Consider the following 22,041-nt stretch of genomic DNA (forward strand, 5'->3'; position numbering starts at 1 on the left):
GCCCGGATGTTCTCCAGATTACGATGGTCAGTCAAAATGAGAAAAGGGTGTTTAGCCCCCTCAAGCCAATGCCTCCACACTTTCAGAGCTTTAACCACAGCTAACAGCTCCCGGTCCCCCACATCATAGTTGCGCTCCGCCGGACTGAGCTTCTTAGAAAAGAAAGCACAGGGCGGAGTTTTGGTGGCGTACCCGAGCGCTGAGACAGTACAGCTCCAATCCCAGCCTCGGACGCGTCCACCTCAACCTGGAATGCCAAGGAAGGATCCGGATGAGCCAGCACCGGAGCCGAAGTAAACAGGTCCTTCAGATGCCCAAAAGCCCTGTCCGCCTCAGCTGACCACTGTAGACGCACCGGTCCTCCCTTTAGCAAGGAGGTAATGGGAGCCGCTACCTGACCAAAGCCCCGGATAAACCTCCGGTAGTAATTGGCAAAACCCAAGAATTGCTGCACCTCCTTCACCGTGGTTGGAGTCGGCTAATTACGCACGGCCGAAATGCGGTCAATCTCCATCTCCACACCTGACGCGGACAGGCGGTGTCCTAGGAAGGAGATGGATTCTTGGAAGAACAGACATTTTTCCGACTTCACATACAGGTCATGCTCCAACAGTCGACCAAGCACCTGACGCACCAGGGACACATGCTCGGCCCGTGTAGCGGAGTATATGAGAACGTCATCAATATACACCACTACACCCTGTCCATGCAGGTCCCTGAAAATCTCATCAACAAAAGATTGGAAGACTGAAGGAGCATTCATCAAACCGTATGGCATGACGAGGTACTCATAGTGCCCGAGGTAGTACTAAATGCAGTCTTCCACTCATCTCCCTCCCGGATACGCACCAGGTTGTACGCGCTCCTGAGATCCAATTTCGTGAAGAAGCGCGCCCGTGCAATGACTCCGTCATGCTCGCAATCAGAGGTAATGGATAGCTGTATTTTACAGTGATCTGATTTAGACCACGGTAGTCAATGCACAGGCGTAAGCCACCATCCTTCTTCTTCACAAAAAAGAAACTCGATGACACAGGGGAAGTGGAAGGCCGAATGTATCCTTGTCTCAGAGATTCAGTGACATATGTTTCCATAGCCGCCGTCTCTTCCTGTGACAGAGGATACACGTGACTCCGGGGAAGCGCAGCGCCTACCTGGAGGTTTATCGCACAATCCCCCTGTCGATGGGGTGGTAATTGAGTCGCCTTCTTTTTACAGAAGGCAAGAGCCAAATCGGCATATTCAGGCGGAATGTGCATGGTAGGAACCTGGTTTGGACTTTCCACCATAGCTGCCCCTACGGAAACACCTACACACCTCCCCAAGCACTGACTTGACCATCCCTTGAGAGCCCTCTGTTGCCATGAAATAGTGGGGTCATGAGAAGTTAACCAGGGAAGCCCCACCACTGGAAACGCAGGAGAATCAATCAGATATAGACTAATTATTTCCTCATGCCCCTCCTGCGTCTTCATCCAGAGTGGCGCTGTGACCTCCCTAATCAGACCTGACCCTAAAGGGTGACTATCTAGGGCATGTATAGGGAAGGGCACATCAACTGGCACAATAGGAATCCCTAACCTACGGGTAAACTGATCAATAAAGTTCCCATTTGCGCCTGAATCTACTAGCGCCTTATGCTGGGAATGAGAAGAAAACTTGGGAAATACAACATTTATACACATATGCGCAACAGTGAGCTCTGGGTGAGTTGGGTGCCTACTCACCTGAAACGGTTCACCAGTGCGCTGCCTACTGCCTCGACTCCTTGAAGGCCCTTCCCAGCACCGACCAGCAGTGTGTCCTCTGCGGCCACAGTTGGTGCAGGGGACGGCCCCTCTACCGGTCTCCCTCGTAGCAGCACCTCCGAGCTCCATAGGGGTAGGGTCGGAGGTGCTGGGGGATGGAATGGATGGCCCCTGATCCGGACGTCCGCGGGTGGCCAACAGGTTATCCAGTCGGATTGACATATACACCAGTTGGTCCAGGTTTAGGTTGGTGTCCTTGCAGGCCAATTCCCGTCGAACGTCCTCCCTTAAGCTACAACGGTAATGGTCGATGAGGGCCGTCTCATTCCATCCTGCGCTGGCAGCCAGAGTCCGAAAGTCCAGTGCAAATTCCTGCACGCTCCTCTTCCCCTGTCTGAGGTGGAATAGACACTCACCCGCCGCTCTCCCCTCTGGTGGATGATCGAATACCGCCCTAAAGCGGCGGGTAAACTCTGCATAGCTTACAGTTGCGGCGTCTATTCCCCCCCACTCGGCGTTGGCCCACTCCAGCGCTTTACCGGACAGACAGGAGATGAGGGCGGACACGCTCTCGTATCCCGAGGGAGCCGGGTGGATGGTTGCAAGGTAGAGCTCTACCTGGAGCAGAAAACCCTGACACCCGGCAGCTGTACCATCATCAGCCCTCGGGAGCGAGAGCCGAATCCCACTGGACCCAGATGGTGAAGAGATGGACATCGGTGTAGGTGGTGATGTAATTGGAGGAGGTATAGGGATACCTCCTCTATCCCATCGCTCCATAGTATTAACTTCTCGTTCCATAGCGGTGCCGAGAGCCTGGATCATGGCCGCTTGTTGTTGGACGCGTCCCTCCATCGATCCGGCTGGCATAGCTGTACCTGCTGACTCCATGTATTGGTGCGTGTTTCTGTCAAGGCGTCAGTGTAATGCGGTAGGCGAAGTCAGGCGCAGGACACAGAGCTAATCAAAAGGCGTACTTTACTCGTAGGTAAAAGAATGAACAACCTCCACGCAGGGAGGGAACTAACCCGCACACTAACGACAACCAAAACATGAACAAACACGCACAACACACAGTGTGAGACAAGCTTCTTAGACTTGCTTTCAATGAAAATTACAGCTCTATAACTCACATTTCTACTCACATTGGCTTAATAGATAACTATGACACCACAGCAAATGTTCAGTAACTTATTTTCGTATGAGGTGCAATCTGTATTTTAATCATAGCTATAGTATATTAGCATAGCTAGCCCAATAATAGACTAAAGGAGCCTACGTTACTCCTTATAGTACAAGGACCTTAGCTAGCTACATGTTCATTTTAAAGGTGCATTGGCTCTGGAAGCCAAAACTGCCAATACTCTATCTAAACGGGTTTAACACAGTTGCAGCCGACAGTATTTTTCGTCGGGCTAAACTCCCCCATAAAGAAGACGCCTTCGTCCAATGACTCCTATGTGTAATGTAATGGAACTGAGAGTCATGATCAAGAGCTAGCTAGCTTTACATTTTTTGGAGTTGCTTTCCAATCAAGCACCAACAAACTAGCTACTGAACCTAGATAGCTAACATTAGCTAAAGCAAACGTTATTTTCAAGACAAACCATTTTCTGATATTTACCAGAGCCAGAGGCCAGACTTGAACCCGATCGAACATCTCTGGAGAGACCTGAAAATAGCTGTGCAGCAACGCTCCCCATCTACCCTGACAGAGCTTGAGAGGATCTGCAGAGAAGAATGGGAGAAACTCACCAAATACAGGTGTGCCAAGCTTGTATCGTCATACCCAAAAAGGCTCAATGCTGTAATAGCTGTCAAAGGTGCTTCAACAAAGTACTAAGTAAAGGGTCTGAATACTTATGTAAATGTGATATTTCAGTTTTTTTTTATTCTAATAATCTGTTTTTGCTTTGTCATTATGTGGTATTGTGTGTAGTAGATTGATGAGAGGAAAAAACGATTTAATCAATTTTAGAATAAGGCTGTAACATAACAAAATATGGAAAAAGTCAAGGGGTCTGAATACTTTCCGAAGGCACTGTTGAGAACATACAAGTAAACAAACTCAATAGTTACATATAGGCTATATTACTGCCAGTCCAAAAACAATGTCTAGGACTCAGACACAGGATAGTGATGAGTGGAACAGAGCATATCAAGCTTTTATAGATGTGATTCTCTCAAAGTGACCATCAATGAAATCCTGTAGTAAGCTATGGAGGGTGGAGGAGAGAAACAGGCCCAGCTGAACCAGGTGCAGCAGTAACTGTGTAGGGGGCCCTACAGAGGAGGCTGACCTGGCCACCATCATTACGGCAAAGTAGGAGGAAATGATTATGAAACTAACTGATGTAAAGGAGATGGCATCTTCAGTGCAAAAACACTGCGGACAGCACAGAAGTCCTGCATATACTGTTTAGGAGAGGTAGGGTCAACAGTGGTGAACACAAGCAGCTCAACGACAGTTTTCAGGATCCATACCATGGCGATGGCCGTGCCTGTGTTCATGCTGTTGACAAGCAGAGCGTGTCTCAGTGGGAAGCAGATGGCCACGTTTCTCTCCAGTGACATCACTGCCAGGCTGGGAGGGGAAGCACAGCTTAAGACTAGCCCCAAAATGGCAAAAATTATACAATAATAGCGAACCATTTAAAAACGGCCCGCGGCAAATATGTAAAACAACACGCTTAACAGCAGCTGAAAGGTGTCAATACAGAGGACATTACCAAACAGTGAGGGGACTCACAAAAGACTGGCTTGCTCCTCAGGGTCAACAGCATGACCCAATTGATATACAGGACACAAAGACATAGTGTCACGATCGTCAGAGTGAGTGGACCAAGGCGCAGCGTGATGAACGAACATACTTCTTTATTTAATGAATGCACGAACAACAAAACAATAAACGATACCGTGACGTCCTATGTAAACCAAAAGGAACACACCGAAAGGAACAAGATCCCACAACTAATGTGGGAAAACAGCCTCTATAAGTATGGCTCCCAATCAGAGACAACCAGCAACAGCTGACACTCGTTGCCTCTGATTGGGAACCACTCTGGCCAACACAGAAATACAACACATAGAATATACACACCCTGGCTCAACATATAGAGTCCCAGAGCCAGGGTGTGACACATAGTGCTCTCACTGAGTTGTTATATACTATTGTGCAGTTGGTCTGGACATGCATTATCTGATGTCTGAGTAGCGTCTAGTGGTGAGTCGTCGGGTGAGGTTGTGTCTCTCTCTGGTGGGAGGTAAGCTTGGCTTATATGGCTTATATGGTGTCGAGTAAAGCTTAAACCATGTATTTAGATTGTAGTTAGGTATTGTAGGTAGTTATTGTAGGTTATTGTAGTTATCGTAGGTAATTATTGTAGGTAAGTATTCGCCTGAACCCGGTGAAGCACGAGGCTAGCTAACCCACTACCTGGACTAGCTAGCGGGTAGATACTGGTAACTATTAGCAACTGTGGATAGTTGTTTCACGCTTGAGAGTACCTGTAATTATCGTAAGTGAGGGAGGACCAGCTCTCTCGCTTTCCCAGATGTTTAGTTCATTTCATTCTGATCTCCTTTGCATTATTGTAGGCATTTTCTGTAGCCTGTCAACTATGTGTCTGTCTATCCCTGTTCTCTCCTCTCCGCACAGGCTAAACAAATGCCTCACACCGCGTGGCTGCTGCCACTCTAACCTGGTGGTCCCTGCACGCACGACCCACGTGGAGTTCCAGGTCTCCGGCAGCCTCTGGAACTGCCGTTCTGCGGCCAACAAGGCAGAGTTCATCTCAGCCTATGCTACCCTCCAGTCCCTCGACTTCTTGGCGCTGACGGAAACATGGATTACCACAGAAAACACTGCTACTCCTACTGCTCTCTCCACGTCTGACCATGTGTTCTCGCATACCCCGAGAGCATCTGGTCAGCGGGGTGGTGGCACAGGAATCCTCATCTCTCCCAAGTGGACATTCTCTCTTTCTCCCCTGACCCATCTGTCTATCTCCTCATTTGAATTCCATGCTGTCACAGTCACTAGCCCATTCAAGCTTAACATCCCTATCATTTATCGCCCTCCAGGTTCCCTTGGAGAGTTCATCAATGAGCTTGACGCCTTGATAAGTTCCTTTCCTCAGGATGGCTCACCCCTCACAGTTCTGGGTGACTTTAACCTCCCTATGTCTATCTTTGACCCATTTCTCTCTGCCTCCTTCTTTTCACTCCTCTCCTCTTTTGACCTCACCCTCTCACCGTCCCCCCCTACTCACAAGGCAGGCAATATGCTTGTCCTCATCTTTACTAGATGCTGTTCTTCTACTAATCTCACTGCAACTCCCCTCCAAGTCTCCGACCTCTACTTTGTATCCTTTTCTCTCTCGCTCTCCTCCAACACTACTCACTCTGCCCCTACTCAGATGGTAATGCGCCGTCGCAACCTTCGCTCTCTCTCTCCCGCTACTCTCTCCTCTTCCATCCTATCATCTCTTCCCTCTGCTCAATCCTTCTCCCTCCAATCTCCTGATTCTGCCTCCTCAACCCTCCTCTCCTCCCTTTCTGCATCCTTTGACTCTCTATGTCCCCTATCCTCCCGGCCGGCTCGGTCCTCCCCTCCTGCTCCGTGGCTTGACGACTCATTGCGAGTTCACAGAACAGGGCTCCGGGCAGCCGAGCGGAAATGGAGGAAAACTAGACTCCCTGCGGACCTGGCATCTTTTTACTCCCTCCTCTCTACATTTTCTTCCCCTGTTTCTGCTGCTAAAGCCACTTTCTACCACTCTAAATTCCAAGCATCTGCCTCTAACCCTAGGAAGCTCTTTGCCACCTTCTCCTCCCTGCTGAATCCTCCTCCCCCTCCCCCCCATCCTCCCTCTCTGTGGATAACTTCGTCAACCATTTTGAAAAGAAGGTTGACGACATCCGATCCTCGTTTGTTAAGTCAAATGACACCGCTGGTCCTGCTCACACTGCCCTACCCTATGCTTTGACTTCTTTCTCCCCTCTCTCTCCAGATGAAATCTTGCGACTTGTGACGGCCGGCCGCCCAACAACCTGCCCGCTTGACCCTATCCCCTCCTCTCTTCTCCAGACCATTTCCGGAGACCTTCTCCCTTACCTCACCTCGCTCACCAACTCATCCTTGACCGCTGGCTATGTCCCTTCCGTCTTCAAGAGAGCAAGAGTTGCACCCCTTCTCAAAAAACCTACACTCGATCCCTCCGATGTCAACAACTACAGACCAGTATCCCTTCTTTCTTTTCTCTCCAAAACTCTTGAGCGTGCAGTCTTTAGCCAACTCTCTTGCTATCTCTCTCAGAATGACCTTCTTGATCCAAACCAGTCAGGTTTCAAGACTGGTCATTCAACTGAGACTGCTCTTCTCTGTGTCACGGAGGCTCTCCGCACTGCTAAAGCTAACTCTCTCTCCTCTGCTCTCGTCCTTCTAGACATATCTGCTGCCTTTGATACTGTGAACCATCAGATCCTCCTCTCCACCCTATCCGAGTTGGGCATCTCCAACGCGGCTCACTCTTGGATTGCGTCCTACCTGACAGGTCGCTCCTACCAGTTGGCGTGGCGAGAATCTGTCTCCGCACCACGTGCTCTCACCACTGGTGTCCCCCAGGGCTCAGTTCTAGGCCCTCTCCTATTCTCGCTATACACCAAGTCACTTAGCTCTGTCATATCCTCACATGGCCTCTCCTATCATTGCTACGCAGACGACACACAATTAATCTTCTCCTTTCCCCCTTCTGATAACCAGGTGGTGAATCGCATCTCTGCATGTCTGGCAGACATATCAGTGTGGATGACGGATCACCACCTCAAGCTGAACCTCGGCAAGACGGAGCTGCTCTTCCTCCCGGGGAAGGACTGCCCGTTTCCATGATCTCGCCATTACGGTTGACAACTCTGTTGTGTCCTCCTCCCAGAGTGCAAAGAGCCTTGGCGTGACCCTGGACAACACCCTGTCGTTCTCCGCTAACATCAAGGCGGTGACCCGATCCTGTAGGTTCATGCTCTACAACATTCGCAGAGTACGACCCTGCCTTACACAGGAAGCGACACAGGTCCTAATCCAGGCACTTGTCATCTCCCGTCTGGATTACTGCAACTCGCTGTTGGCTGGGCTCCCTGCCTGTGCCATTAAACCCCTACAACTCATCCAGAACGCTGCAGCCCGTCTGGTGTTCAACCTTCCCAAGTTCTCGCACGTCACCCGCTCCTCCGCACACTCCACTGGCTTCCAGTTGAAGCTCACATCTGCTACAAGACCATGGTGCTTGCCTACGGAGCTGTGAGGGGAACGGCACCTCTGTACCTTCAGGCTCTGATCAGTCCCTACACCCAAACGAGGGCACTACGTTCATCCACCTCTGGCCTGCTGGCTCCCCTACCTCTGCGGAAGCACAGTTCCTGCTCAGCCCAGTCAAAACTGTTCGCTGCTCTGGCACCCCAATGGTGGAACAAGCTCCCTCACGACGCCAGGACAGCGGAGTCACTCACCACCTTCCGGAGACACTTGAAACCCCACCTCTTTAAGAAATACCTGGGATAGGATAAAGTAATCCTTCTACCCCCCTTACCCCACCCCCCCAAAAAAAGAGAAAAAAGAAATATATATTTGTAAAGTGGTTGTCCCACTGGCTATCATAAGGTGAATGCACCAATTTGTAAGTCGCTCTGGATAAGAGCGTCTGCTAAATGACGAAAATGTAAATGTAAATGTAGAGAGAGATACAGTGCCTTGCAAAAGTATTCATCACCTTGCCGTTTTTCCTATTTTGTTGCATTACAACCTGTAATTTAAATGGATTTTTATTTGGATTTGATGTAATGGACATACACAAAATAGTCCAAATTGGTTAAGTGAAATGAAAAAAATTACTTGTTTAAGAAAATTCTAAAAAATAAATAACGGAAAAGTGGTGCGTGCATATGTATTCACCCCCTTTGCTATGAAGCCCCTAAATAAGATCTGGTGCAACCAATTACCTTCAGAAGTCACATAATTAGTTAAATAAAATCCACCTATGTGCAATCTAAGTGTCACATGATCTCAGTATATATACACCTGTTCTGAAAGGCCCCAGAGTCTGCAACACCACTAAGCAAATGGCACCATGAAGACCAAGGAGCTCTCCAAACAGGTCAGGGACGAAGTTGTGGAGAAGCACAGATCAGGGTTGGGTTATAAAAAAATATCAGAAACTTTGAACATCCCACTGAGCGCCATTAAATCCATTATAAGAAATTGAAAGAATATGGCACTACAACAAACCTGCCAAGAGAGGGCAGCCCACCAAAACTAACGGACCAGGCAAGGAGGGCATTAATCAGAGAGGCAACAAGGAGACCAAAGATAACCCCGAAGGAGCTGCAAAGCTCCACAGCTGAGATTGGAGTATCTGTCCATAGGACCACTTTAAGCCGTACACTCCACAGAGCTGGGCTTTACGGAAGAGTGGCCAGAAAAAAGCCATTGCTTAAAGACAAAAATAAGCTAACACATTTGGTGTTCGCCAAAAGGCATGTGGGAGACTCCCCAAACATATGGAAGAAGGTACTCTGGTCAGATGAGACTAAAATTGAGCTTTTTGGCCATCAAGGAAAATGCTATGTCTGGCGCAATCCGAACACCTCTCATCACCCCGAGAACACCATCCCCACAGTGAAGCATGGTGGTGGCAGCATCATGCTGTGGGGATGTTTTTCATCGGCAGGGACTGGGAAACTGGTCAGAATTGAAAGAATGATGGATGGCGCTAAATACAGGGAAATTCTTGAGGGAAACCTGTTTCAGTCTTTCAGAAATTTGAGACTGGGACGGAGGTTCACCTTCCAGCAGGACAATGACCCTAAGCATACTGCTAAAGCAACACTTGAGTGGTTTAAGGGGAACAATTTAAATGTCTTGGAATGGCATAGTCAAAGCCCAGACCTCAATCCAATTGAGAATCTGTGGTATGACTTAAAGATTGCTGTACACCAGCGGAACCCATCCAACTTGAAGGAGCTGGAGCAGTTTTGCCTTGAAGAATGGGCCAAAATCCCAGTGGCTAGATGTGCCAAGCTTATAGAGACATACCCCAAGAGACTTGCAGCTGTAAAAGGTGCCTCTACAAAGTATTGACTTTAGGGGGTTGAATAGTTATGCACGCTCAAGTTTTCAGTTTTTTTGTCTTATTTCTTGTTTGTTTCACAATAAAAAATATTTTGCATCTTTAAAGTGGTAAGCATGTTGTGTAAATCAAATGATACAACCCCCCCAAAAATCCATTTTAATTCCAGGTTGTAAGGCAACAAAATAGGAAAAATGCCAAGGGGGGTGAATACTTTCGCAAGCCACTGTACATAATGCATAATGCTCGACCACACCGACATAAGCAAGATAGCCCAGTTAGCTAATTTGTTATTTTTTTCCAGACGTTGAAATTGGGTTAATTTTCGGTTCTGAACTAAAGTTGAAAATACAATTTTCCGGACATTGAAAATAAAATTTTCCGGACATTGAAAATACATATTTTTCAGACGTTGAAAATATGTAATTTACGGATGTTGAAAAGACGTCTTTAACGGACATTGAAAATACGTATTTTACTGTACCCTACTTTGAAAATGCGTATTTTTTTTGTCATTGCTTCTATGGCCAAATTTCAACTTTACATACAACTCACTGTACATACATTCACAATATACATGTCAATGAAGAAGGAATATCACATTCATCATTTTTTTTATTCCAATCAAAATAGGAGAATGGAGCAAACTGAAGATTGCAGGTATGGAATATTTATTATTCCACCAATCTGTCAAATGCACTAATGTTAGCTTTTTCAACAGCTTTAGAACTGGCAGTGATAATGTTCAATGTTTTCAGACCAACAGAAAGAAACTACAATAACATTCTCAGTAACGATTACAAAAAAGTTTTTCTTGCTATGACTGTGATATCTGGTTGTTTATCATAGTTGAATGCACTGACTGTAAGTTGCTCTGGATAAGAGCGTCTTCTAAAAGCCCAACATTTTAATGTAAAAAGGAACACTTGCAAAACATGCTGGGTATTATTCTAATGAGCTCCACCCCCAAACAAGACCAAATATGGTCGGTCCAGACCAGGCATCTACAGTTGAAGTCGGATGTTTAATAATAATAATATGCCATTTAGCATATTTATCCAAAGCGACTTACAGTCATGTGTGAATACATTTTTACGTATGGGTGGTCCCGGGGATCGAACCCACTACCCTGGCATTACAAGCGCCATGCTCTACCAATTGAGCTACAGAGGAGCATACACTTATTTTGGAGTCATTAAAACTCGTTTTTCAACCACTCCACAAATTTCTTGTTAACAAACTAAAGTTTTGTCAAGTCAGTTAGGACATCTACTTTGTGCATGACACAAGTAATTTTTCCAACAATTGTTTACAGACAGATTATTTCGCTTATAATTCAATGTATCACAATTCCAGTGGGTCAGAAGTTTACATACACTAAGTTGACTGTGCCTTTAAACAGCTATGAAAATTCCAGAAAATGATGTCATGGCTTTAGAAGCTTATGATAGGCTAATTGACATAATTTGAGTCAATTGGAGGTGTACCTGTGGATGTACAGTGAGGGAAAAAAGTATTTGATCCCCTGCCGATTTTGTACGTTTGCCCACTGACAAAGAAATGATCAGTCTATAGTTTTAATGGTAGGTTTATTTGAACAGTGAGAAACAGAATAACAACAAAAAAATCCAGAAAATGCATGTCAAAAATGTTATAAATTCATTTGCATTGTAATGAGGGAAATAAGTATTTGACCCCCTCTCAATCAGAAAGATTTCTGGCTCCCAGGTGTCTTTTATACAGGTAACGAGCTGAGATTAGGAGCACACTCTTAAGTGAGTGCTCATAATCTCAGTTTGTTACCTGTATAAAAGACACCTGTCCACAGAAGCAATCAATCAATCAGATTCCAAACTCTCCACCATGGCCAAGACCAAAGAGCTCTCCAAAGATGTCAGGGACAAGATTGTAGACCTACACAAGGCTGGAATGGGCTACAAGACCATCGCCAAGCAGCTTGGTGAGAAGGTGACAACAGTTGGTGCGATTATTCGCAAATGGAAGAAACACAAAATAACTGTCAATTTCCCTCGGCCTGGGGCTCCATGCAAGATCTCACCTCGTGGAGTTGCAATGATCATGAGAACGGTGAGGAATCAGCCCAGAACTACACGGGGAGGATCTTGTCAATGATCTCAAGGCAGCTGGGACCATAGTCACCAAGAAAACAATTGGTAACACACTACGCCATGAAGGACTGAAATCCTGCAGCGCCCGCAAGGTCCCCCTGCTCAAGAAAGCACATATACAGGGCCGTCTGAAGTTTGCCAATGAACATCTGAATGATTCAGAGGAGAACTGGGTGAAAGTGTTGTGGTCAGATGAGACCAAAATCGAGCTCTTTGGCATCAACTCAACTCGCCGTGTTTGGAGGAGGAGGAATGCTGCCTACGACCCCAAGAACACCATCCCCACCGTCAAACATGGAGGTGGAATGCTTTGGGGGGTTTTTTCTGCTAAGGGGACAGGACAACTTCACCGCATCAAAGGGACGATGGACGGGGCCATGTACCGTCAAATCTTGGGTGAGAACCTCCTTCCCTCAGCCAGGGCATTGAAAATGAGTTGTGGATGGGTATTCCAGCATGACTGTAACCCAAAACACACGGCCAAGGCAACAAAGGAGTGGCTCAAGAAGAAGCACATTAAGGTCCTGGAGTGGCCTAGCCAGTCTCCAGACCTTAATCCCATAGAACATCTGTGGAGTTGCCAAACGTCAGCCTCGAAACCTTAATGACTTGGAGAAGATCTGCAAAGAGGAGTGGGACAAAATCCCTCCTGAGATGTGTGCAATCCTGGTGGCCAACTTCAAGAAAGGTCTGACCACTGTGATTGCCAACAAGGGTTTTGGCACCAAGTACTAAGTCATGTTTTGCAGAGGGGTCAAATACTTATTTCCCTCATTAAAATGCAAATCAATTTATAAAATTTTGACATTCGTTTTTCTGGATTTTGTTGTTGTTTTTCTGTCTCTCACTGTTCAAATAAACCTACCATTAAAATTATAGACTGATCATGTCTTTGTCAGTGGGCAAACTTACAAAATCAGCAGGGGATCAAATACTTTTTTCCCTCACTGTATGTAGGAGAAAGCTCTGCCACCACGAGCTCTGCAAAAACAAGATATCCAACATCTTGTGATCAGAGCCCAAATAAAATCTACTACAGTTTACTATAGAATACTACAATACTTACTATATAATTATGTAGTAAACTGTAGTATACTGTAGAATACTATATTACACACTGTAGTATTCCTCGATCATGTGTAGTAGTTGGTATATAATTTTGTAATATACTGTAGAATGCTATAGTAAATACTCCAATATTATCTACAAAAAACACTGTAGTAAATACTACAGAAATGTCTGCAAAAACATTACAGTCCACAAAAACACATACTTTTTTTAAACCATATTAAATACTACAGTATTTAATTAGCATATATGCAGAGCCCAAAGCTTCTGCCCTTTTCTATAACTGTAGGGAACACAATATATTTTCTCTAATTGGCATGTAGGTTTTTCATTTACGGGTGGCACAAATTGGCATATGGGGAGGGTAGTGGGCAGGGTATTTGCAAATGAAATACTGTAGTATTTACCTTTAGTAAAAGAAAGTAGTGTTTTTGCTGACATTTCTGTAGTATTTACTAGTGTTTTTTTAATTTATATAATACTAAAGTATTTACTATAGTTTTCTACAGTATACTACAAAATTCTATTGTAAGTACTATACATGATCGAGGGTGTCACACCCTGGCTCTGGGACTCTATATGTTGAGCCAGGGTGTGTTCATTCTGTTGTGTTTATTTCTATGTTGGCTAGAGTGACTCCCAATCAGAGGCAACGAGTGTCAGCTGTCGTTGGTTGTCTCTGATTGGGAGCCATATTTAAACTGTCTGTTTTCCGTTTGTGTTTGTGGGTTTTTGTTCCGTGTTGGTCATTGTTACCGTGGACTTCACGAGTCGTTTCTTGTTTTGTTTATTGGTGTCTATTATCACTAAAGATAATAAAGTTAACCATGTTCGTTCATCACGCTGCGCCTTGGTCTATTCAATACGACGATCGTGACAGAAAAACCCACCAAACAAGGACCAAGCAGCGTGTCCAGGAGCAGGCAGCCTGGACATGGGAGGAGATATTGGACGGGAAAGGATCCTGGACTTGGAAGGAGATACAGGCCGGGATGGATCGGCGTCCGTGGGAAGAGACGGTGGAGGCGCGCCGTAGAGAGGAGCAGCGGCGCCAAACGGGTCAACGTCGGACAGGCGAGAGGCAACCCCAGAAATTTTTTAGGGGGGGGCACACGGCATGGACGACGGGGCTGACGGAGGCAGAAAAGGGGCGGATTCAGAAGGCCACCAGGTTACGGGTACACCGCCCTGTACGTCCTGTGCGGATGCCTCACACAGAGTGTGTGAGGGTAGGCATTCAGCCAGGACGGTTTGTGGCCGCTCTTCACTCCAGGACTCCTATCCGTCTCCACAGCCCGGTTCGGCCTGTCCCTGCTCCACGCACCAAGCCTACGGTGTGCGTCGCCAGCCCAGTCCGGCCTGTCCCTGCTCCACGCACCAAGCCTACGGTGTGCGTCGCCAGCCCAGTCCGGCCTGTCCCTGCTCCACGCACCAAGCCTACGGTGTGCGTCGCCAGCCCAGTCCGGCCTGTCCCTGCTCCACGCACCAAGCCTACGGTGTGCGTCGCCAGCCCAGTCCGGCCTGTCCCTGCTCCACGCACCATGCCTATGGTGTGCGTCGCCAGCCCGGTCCGGCCTGTCCCTGCTCCACGCACCAAGCCTATGGTGCGCATCGTCAGCCCGGCCTGTTCCTGCCACTCGCACCAAGTCTACGGTGCGCGTCGCCAGCCCGGCCCGGCCTGTCCCTGCTCCACGCACCATGCCTATGGTGCGCATCGTCAGCCCGGCCCGGCCTGTTCCTGCCACTCGCACCAAGTCTACGGTGCGCGTCGCCAGCCCGGCCCGGCCTGTCCCTGCTCCACGCACCAAGCCTATAGTGCGCATCGTCAGCCCGGCCCGGCCTGTTCCTGCCACTCGCACCAAGTCTACGGTGCGCGTCGCCAGCCCGGCCCGGCCTGTTCCTGCCACTCGCACCAAGCCAGGGGTGCGAGTCGTCAGCCTGGTCCGGCCCGTTCCTCCTCCACGCACCAAGCCAGGGGTGCGCGTCGTCAGTCCAGCACAACCCGTGCCTGGGTCACCGGTGCCTGGTAAGGTACCGGTCAACTGCTCCACTATGGAGCTGAAGCTAACCGCTCCTGCTAAGTCCAGTTCAGCTCCAGCCAGCGGGGCCAGACTGGACCAGGGGCGCTATGGGGGGTTTATTGGAGGGTGGGTGGCAAGGCCGGAGCCAGAACCGCCGCCGAGGAGGTATGCCCACCCAGCCCTCCCCTGTTTTGTTCAAGTTGAGGCGCGGTCGCAGTCCGCGCCTTTAGGGGGGGGTACTGTCACACCCTGGCTCTGGGACTCTATATGTTGAGCCAGGGTGTGTTCATTCTGTTGTGTTTATTTCTATGTTGGCTAGAGTGACTCCCAATCAGAGGCAACGAGTGTCAGCTGTCGTTGGTTGTCTCTGATTGGGAGACATATTTAAACTGTCTGTTTTCCCTTTGTGTTTGTGGGTTTTTGTTCCGTGTTGGTCATTGTTACCGTGGACTTCACGAATCGTTTCTTGTTTTGTTTATTGGTGTCTATTATCACTAAAGATAATAAAGTTAACCATGTTCGTTCATCACGCTGCGCCTTGGTCTATTCAATACGACGATCGTGACAGAGGGATACTACAGTGTGTAGTATAGTATACTACATAATTCAATAATAAGTAGTGTAGTATATGTTATGTGGGTTGGCTGTGATGTCACTAGAGAGGTATGTGACCATCTGCTTCCGACTGAGACATGGCCACCTGCAGGAGGACAAATGTGGCCATCACTGTGATGTGGGTATTGGGCTCTTTAAACTTTGTCATTGAAGTCTTTGTGTTTGTTACAGTTGAGTCTACACCTCCGACTGGGCACACACTGGTTGAATCAATGTTGTTTTCACCTCATTTAAATGAAATTACATTGAACCAATATGGAATAGATGTTGAATTGACCTCTGTGCCCAGTGGGCTGTTACTATGCAGATTTTCTGTATCAGGTACACTCTCTACATTTACATTTTAGTCATTTAGCAGACGCTCTTATCCAGAGCGACTTACAGTTAGTGAATACATATATATTTTTTTTATACTGGCCCCCCGTGGGAATCGAACCCACAACCCTGGCGTTGCAAACGCCATGCTCTATCAACTGAGCTACATCCCTGCCGGCCATTCCCTCCCCTACCCTGGACGACGCTGGGCCAATTGTGCGCCGCCCATTAGTCTCCCGGTCGCGGCCGGCTGCGACAGAGCCTGGATTCGAACCAGGATCTCTAGTGGCACAGCTAGTACTGCGATGCAGTGCCTACAGACAACATATTTATAGAGACCTAAACACAGCCTTCCCCATTTTGAACTTTGTGACTGTAGATGTCATCATTATTTAATATCTACATTGCCATCCTGGTCATAGCCAGGTCTGCCTCCTCTGACAAGACTTCAGCCAGTAAGGCCCACAAGACAGTGCTGCTACACCTGGTTCAGCTGGGCCTGTGTCTCTCCTCCACCCTCTTTAACACCATTACCACCATAGTTCGCTGGCACTCTGACCCTCTGGTAGGAATGAATATTAAGTATGTCCTGTTTCTAGGCCTTATCATCCCCCAGGTGTCTGAGTCCCCTCATATAAGGCCTGAGAGACCCAACATTTAAACACATCTTACATTTACATTTTCGTCATATAGCAGACGCTCTTATCCAGAGCGACTTACAAATTGGTGCATTCACCTTATGATAGCCAGTGTGACAACCACTTTACAATATATCAATAAAAATAAAAATAAATGTATTTTATGTATATATATATATATTTTTTTTGGGGGGGGTAGGGTTTTATCCTATTCCTTAAAGAGGTGGGGTTTCAAGTGTCTCCGGAAGGTGGTGAGTGACTCCGCTGTCCTGGCGTCGTGAGGGAGCTTGTTCCACCATTGGGGTGCCAGAGCAGCAAACAGTTTTGACTGGGCTGAGCGGGAATTGTGCTTCCGCAGAGGTAGGAGCTGGCTGAGCATTCTTCACTTCTCTATTTCACCACCTGTACATATACAGTAGACAAGGTCTTTTATGGTTGTTTATTATTTGAATTTCGGATGCAAATCCACTTCCATAGCATTATATCGAAAGAGTTAAAGATGATACTGAGGATATTGTGCAGTGACCCTGATGTATGTGACAGAGGCCTATCTGCCATTTGTCTGTCTCTCTGGGCCCTAACAGAGGTCCACATCCACAGTGCCACAGAGGAGCTCTGGCTTCTAGTAAACACAGCAGACATTAATGATGTAAATATTGACTGAAAGCATTAATGATGGCATAAAGGATTAGAAGTTAAATCATCACATGAAATATTTAATTGTGTATTAATGAGGGGGCAGGGGAGAGGGTCAAAGGGGATGTTTCTGATCGGCACCCTGGAGCTCTGCTGCAATAGCAGCTCCCTACCTCCCTCCTCTCACAGCACACACAGACATACACCATGGCCTGTTGCAATACAGCATCTCATGTGGCATCACACTCTCATGATGAGGACTACAACTTCTTGAAGTTTAACCGGCTCAGGTGCGCCACACTTTCCCGACCTATCATAAGCTCCGGTGTTGACCTTTCACCTGGTCAGGTGCACCACACTGTTGTGACCATATACTATAGATGGAAAGAAGTCTAATCTTTGTATCTATGCCATTATGGTGTCTGAATTTCCTTCTTCTTTTGTGTTTGAAAAAAATGTAAAGCTTATATTGGTGATTTACCACTCCCTTCAGTGCTGGAGTCCTGAACCAAATCTTGTGTGTCATTCATTTATTTTGGCCACTAGATGACGGGGATTTACAAACCATAACAACCTATAGGAATCCCCACCCAGATGACTACTTTAAAATGGTGGAAGCCCTCAATGGCAATGTCCATGATAAAATTGTTTATTTCCAAGTTGAGTCCTCTATCTCTATGGTTGTGACCAATCAAACATGAAAGGTGCCTATGGTACATTTTGCCTATGATCAACCATGTGGAGTAAATCAAGTCCCTCTTGATAACCATTAGTACATACAGTATACAGTGGGGGAAAAAAGTATTTAGTCAGCCACCAATTGTGCAAGTTCTCCCACTTAAAAACATGAGAGAGGCCTGTAATTTTCATCATAGGTACACGTCAACTATGACAGACAAAATGAGAAAAAAAAATCCAGAAAAATCACATTGTAGGATTTTTAATGAATTTATTTGCAAATTATGGTTGAAAATAAGTATTTGGTCAATAACAAAAGTTTCTCAATACTTTGTTATATACCCTTTGTTGGCAATGACACAGGTCAAACGTTTTCTGTAAGTCTTCACAAGGTTTTCACACACTGTTGCTGGTATTTTGGCCCATTCCTCCATGCAGATCTCCTCTAGAGCAGTGATGTTTTGGGGGCTGTCGCTGGGCAACACGGACTTTCAACTCCCTCCAAAGATTTTCTATGGGGTTGAGATCTGGAGACTGGCTAGGCCACTCCAGGACCTTGAAATGCTTCTACGAAGCCAGTCCTTCGTTGCCCGGGCGGTGTGTTTGGGATCATTGTCATGCTGAAAGACCCAGCCACGTTTCATCTTCAATGCCCTTGCTGATGGAAGGAGGTTTTCACTCAAAATCTCACGATACATGGCCCCATTCATTCTTTCCTTTACACGGATCAGTCGTCCTGGTCCCTTTGCAGAAAAACAGCCCCAAAGCATGATGTTTCCACCCCCATGCTTCACAGTAGGTATGGTGTTCTTTGGATGCAACTCAGCATTCTTTTTTACCAAAAAGTTATATTTTGGTTTCATCTGACCATATGACATGGGCTGGACATGTACTGGCTTAAGCAGGGGGACACGTCTGGCACTGCAGGACTTGAGTCCCTGGCGGCGTAGTGTGTTACTGATGGTAGGCTTTGTTACTTTGGTCCCAGCTCTCTGCAGGTCATTCACTAGGTCCCCCCGTGTGGTTCTGGGATTTTTGCTCACCGTTCTTGTGATCATTTTGACCCCACGGGGTGAGATCTTGCGTGGAGCCCCAGATCGAGGGAGATTATCAGTGGTCTTGTATGTCTTCCATTTCCTAATAATTGCTCCCACAGTTGATTTCTTCAAACCAAGCTGCTTACCTATTGCAGATTCAGTCTTCCCAGCCTGGTGCAGGTCTACAATTTTGTTTCTGGTGTCCTTTGACAGCTCTTTGGTCTTGGCCATAGTGGAGTTTGGAGTGTGACTGTTTGAGGTTGTGGACAGGTGTCTTTTATACTGATAACAAGTTCAAACAGGTGCCATTAATACAGGTATCGAGTGGAGGACAGAGGAGCCTCTTAAAGAAGAAGTTACAGGTCTGTGAGAGCCAGAAATCTTGCTTGTTTGTAGGTGACCAAATACTTATTTTCCACCATAATTTGCAAATAAATTCATTAAAATCCTACAATGTGATTTTCTGGATTTTTTTTCCTCAATTTGTCTGTCATAGTTGACGTGTACCTATGATGAAAATTACAGGCCTCTCTCATCTTTTTTAAGTGGGAGAACTTGGTGGCTGACTAAATACTTTTTTCCCCCACTGTATCACACCAGAAGACAGAAAGCATTACACTGAAAGGATCAGGCAGATATCTCTGCTTGCAAGCCTGCCAACAAAAGTGAATAAATCACCCATTTCCATACAACAAGGCAGTCGCTTTACTCATCCATGCAAACTAGCACCAGGGGAGCTGATGATTAAGTAGTTTGAGTAATTATCTACGAATTCACACAATTCAGACAGAGGCTTTACAATTTGACCTCTGAGAATCTAAGTATTGTGTCTCATGCAGATAATACGTATTTGAATGAATAATGGTGTTCATTAAAATGAAGTTTAAATAGATAAAAGGAGTGATGATGAATGATTACTATGGTTAGAGGGGAACTCATAGATCCTCCACACAGTGGGCCTCTGCTGATGGTTACAGGAAAGGAGCATTAAATAAAAGACTGTAAAAGACTGTAAGAGATTGTCAAACAAACAAGCTGAACTATACATTTTACTAACCCAACCTTTAACTGCCCACTTCAATGGATTCATCAATAATTATTCTCCGTATTTTGAGACTTTTAACTGCTTGTCTTTGCCAGAACAGCAGCAGTGACCTTTGGCCCAGAGCTGAGGAGAGTGGTAGGGGAAGCCTGCTTTAGAAGTACAGGAGCAAACACACTGAGGGCGTTTAGATTTTCTGCCCATCTCTCCTCTCCTTAACTTCAGCACCTATTCAGTGTGTCCTTAGTGAAGTAGTAGTGAGCTCAACTCCCTTAACGCTGGAGTTATCTGGGGGTCATCAGTCATGTGTTTTTACTCATGGCCCAGTCTCTGGGTGCGTTGGGTGACGTCAACGTCAGCGAGTGACACTATAGTAGCTAACACATTAAAAGGGATGCACCTTTTAGACCTGAAGACGGGGACCTGGCACCTCAGAGAGAGACAGAGGCACAGTATCACTGGAAGCTGCAAGGTGAGGATACAGAGGGATTTAAATGATTTTGCATAGTCTAATGATTAATAACCTGTTTTCAATACACTTTTAACATGTTCTGTTCAATTTGGTTAATTTTAGTTGATTTTGATTTTACTAGCTTTTGCAATACATGTTTAGCTTTAAGTTGAATCAGATTAGTTCCTGAGACAAGGGACATGATCAGCAGATCATATTTCCACTCTATTGGCACCCTCCAGTGAGATTGGGCAGCATTGCAGTGTCACAGCTGGATATAAAGAACAACATTATCATCAGGTATAGATGCTTTTATTAGGGATTGAAAAGGCAGTTCAGGTCAACTCAATTTACCAATGACATGTTGTGCATTTGACGGTAAGCTGCATTTACAGTCAGCCTGAACATCACACAGATAACCTGAACATCAGTGTGAATTTGACTGTACATACTGTACAGTTTCAGCTCCCTCCTCACCCTGGTTGTATCTTCCTCCAACAGGAGCCTAAATGGCCAACGTGACTGGGTCTCTGAGTCTGACTCATGTGCAGCTGCAGGCCATGCGGCTGGCCATCTCAGAGGAGCGTATCTTCAAGATGTTCCTGGTGCTGGGGACCCTCGTGGTCTTTATCTACATCAACCTGGCCATGCTGTTCACCCTGTGGAGCAAACCCTCATTCCGCCACACCGCCCGCTACATCCTGTTTGCCCACATGCTGTTCAATGACACCATCCACCTGACCATCACCCTGGTTCTCTACATGCTGGGGGTCTTCTACCTGTTTGTGGTCCGCGCTGCCTGTGCCTTCGTGGTGCTGCTGTCTTCCTGCACTTTCACCAATGCCCCCCTCAACTTGGCCGTTATGTCCCTGGAGAGGTACATGGCCGTCTGCTTCCCGCTGCGGCACAGTGAGCTGGCCACGCCCGGGAGGACCCAGCTGGCCGTGGGGCTGGTGTGGGCGCTGGGTGTCATCGACGTGCTAATCGATGTGTGTGCTCTCTTCCTCACAGAGCCGTCCTTCTTCTTGTCACCTGCGCTGTGCACCCTCGAGCAACTGCAGACAGCTGGGTGGCAGCAGGAGAAGGGTGTGGCCCTGAATACACTGCTGTTTGTGACAGTAACGGCTGTGCTGGTCTATACCTACGTGGCCATCATGCTGGAGGCCCGGTCCGCATCATCCTCTGAACCTGGGTCGGCACGACGGGCCATGCGTACCGTGCTGCTGCATGCGCTCCAACTGGGCCTGTCCATCATGTCCTTCCTGTATGCGGTGCTGGAGGCCCTGCTGGCCCACCTGCCCCCAGCCGTCTACACACAGATGCGCTTTATCAACTTCGTAGTGGTGCTGATCCTGCCGCGCTGCCTGAGCTCCCTCATCTATGGCCTGAGGGACAAGGCCTTCAGATCAGCCTTCAGACAACACTTCATCTGCTGCTCTGTTAGGAGGGTGGGGCCCCCACACAGATCCAGTAAACACTAACATTTAGTAACACACGCTTTTATCTTTCACTTGTTTTGAACCAGCATGAATGAATGAGG

At 47.0% G+C, this 22,041-nt stretch overlaps 1 protein-coding gene across 1 annotated transcript; it reads left to right on the forward strand.

Annotated features, from left to right (window-relative positions):
• Positions 1-21,010: 21,010 nt before the first annotated feature.
• Positions 21,011-21,982, forward strand: LOC121578992 (odorant receptor 131-2-like). Its single transcript, XM_041893275.1, has one exon. The coding sequence runs from the start codon at positions 21,011-21,013 to the stop codon at positions 21,980-21,982; it is 972 nt and encodes a 323-aa protein (XP_041749209.1).
• Positions 21,983-22,041: the final 59 nt, after the last annotated feature.

The sequence above is a fragment of the Coregonus clupeaformis genome, chromosome 13, assembly GCF_020615455.1.
Source record: "Coregonus clupeaformis isolate EN_2021a chromosome 13, ASM2061545v1, whole genome shotgun sequence".
Classification (NCBI taxonomy): domain Eukaryota; kingdom Metazoa; phylum Chordata; class Actinopteri; order Salmoniformes; family Salmonidae; genus Coregonus; species Coregonus clupeaformis.

Coding starts and splice junctions, on each gene's coding strand:
- LOC121578992 (XM_041893275.1), top strand. CDS start 21,011: ATGGCCAACGTGACTGGGTCTCTGAGTCTGACTCATGTGCAGCTGCAG.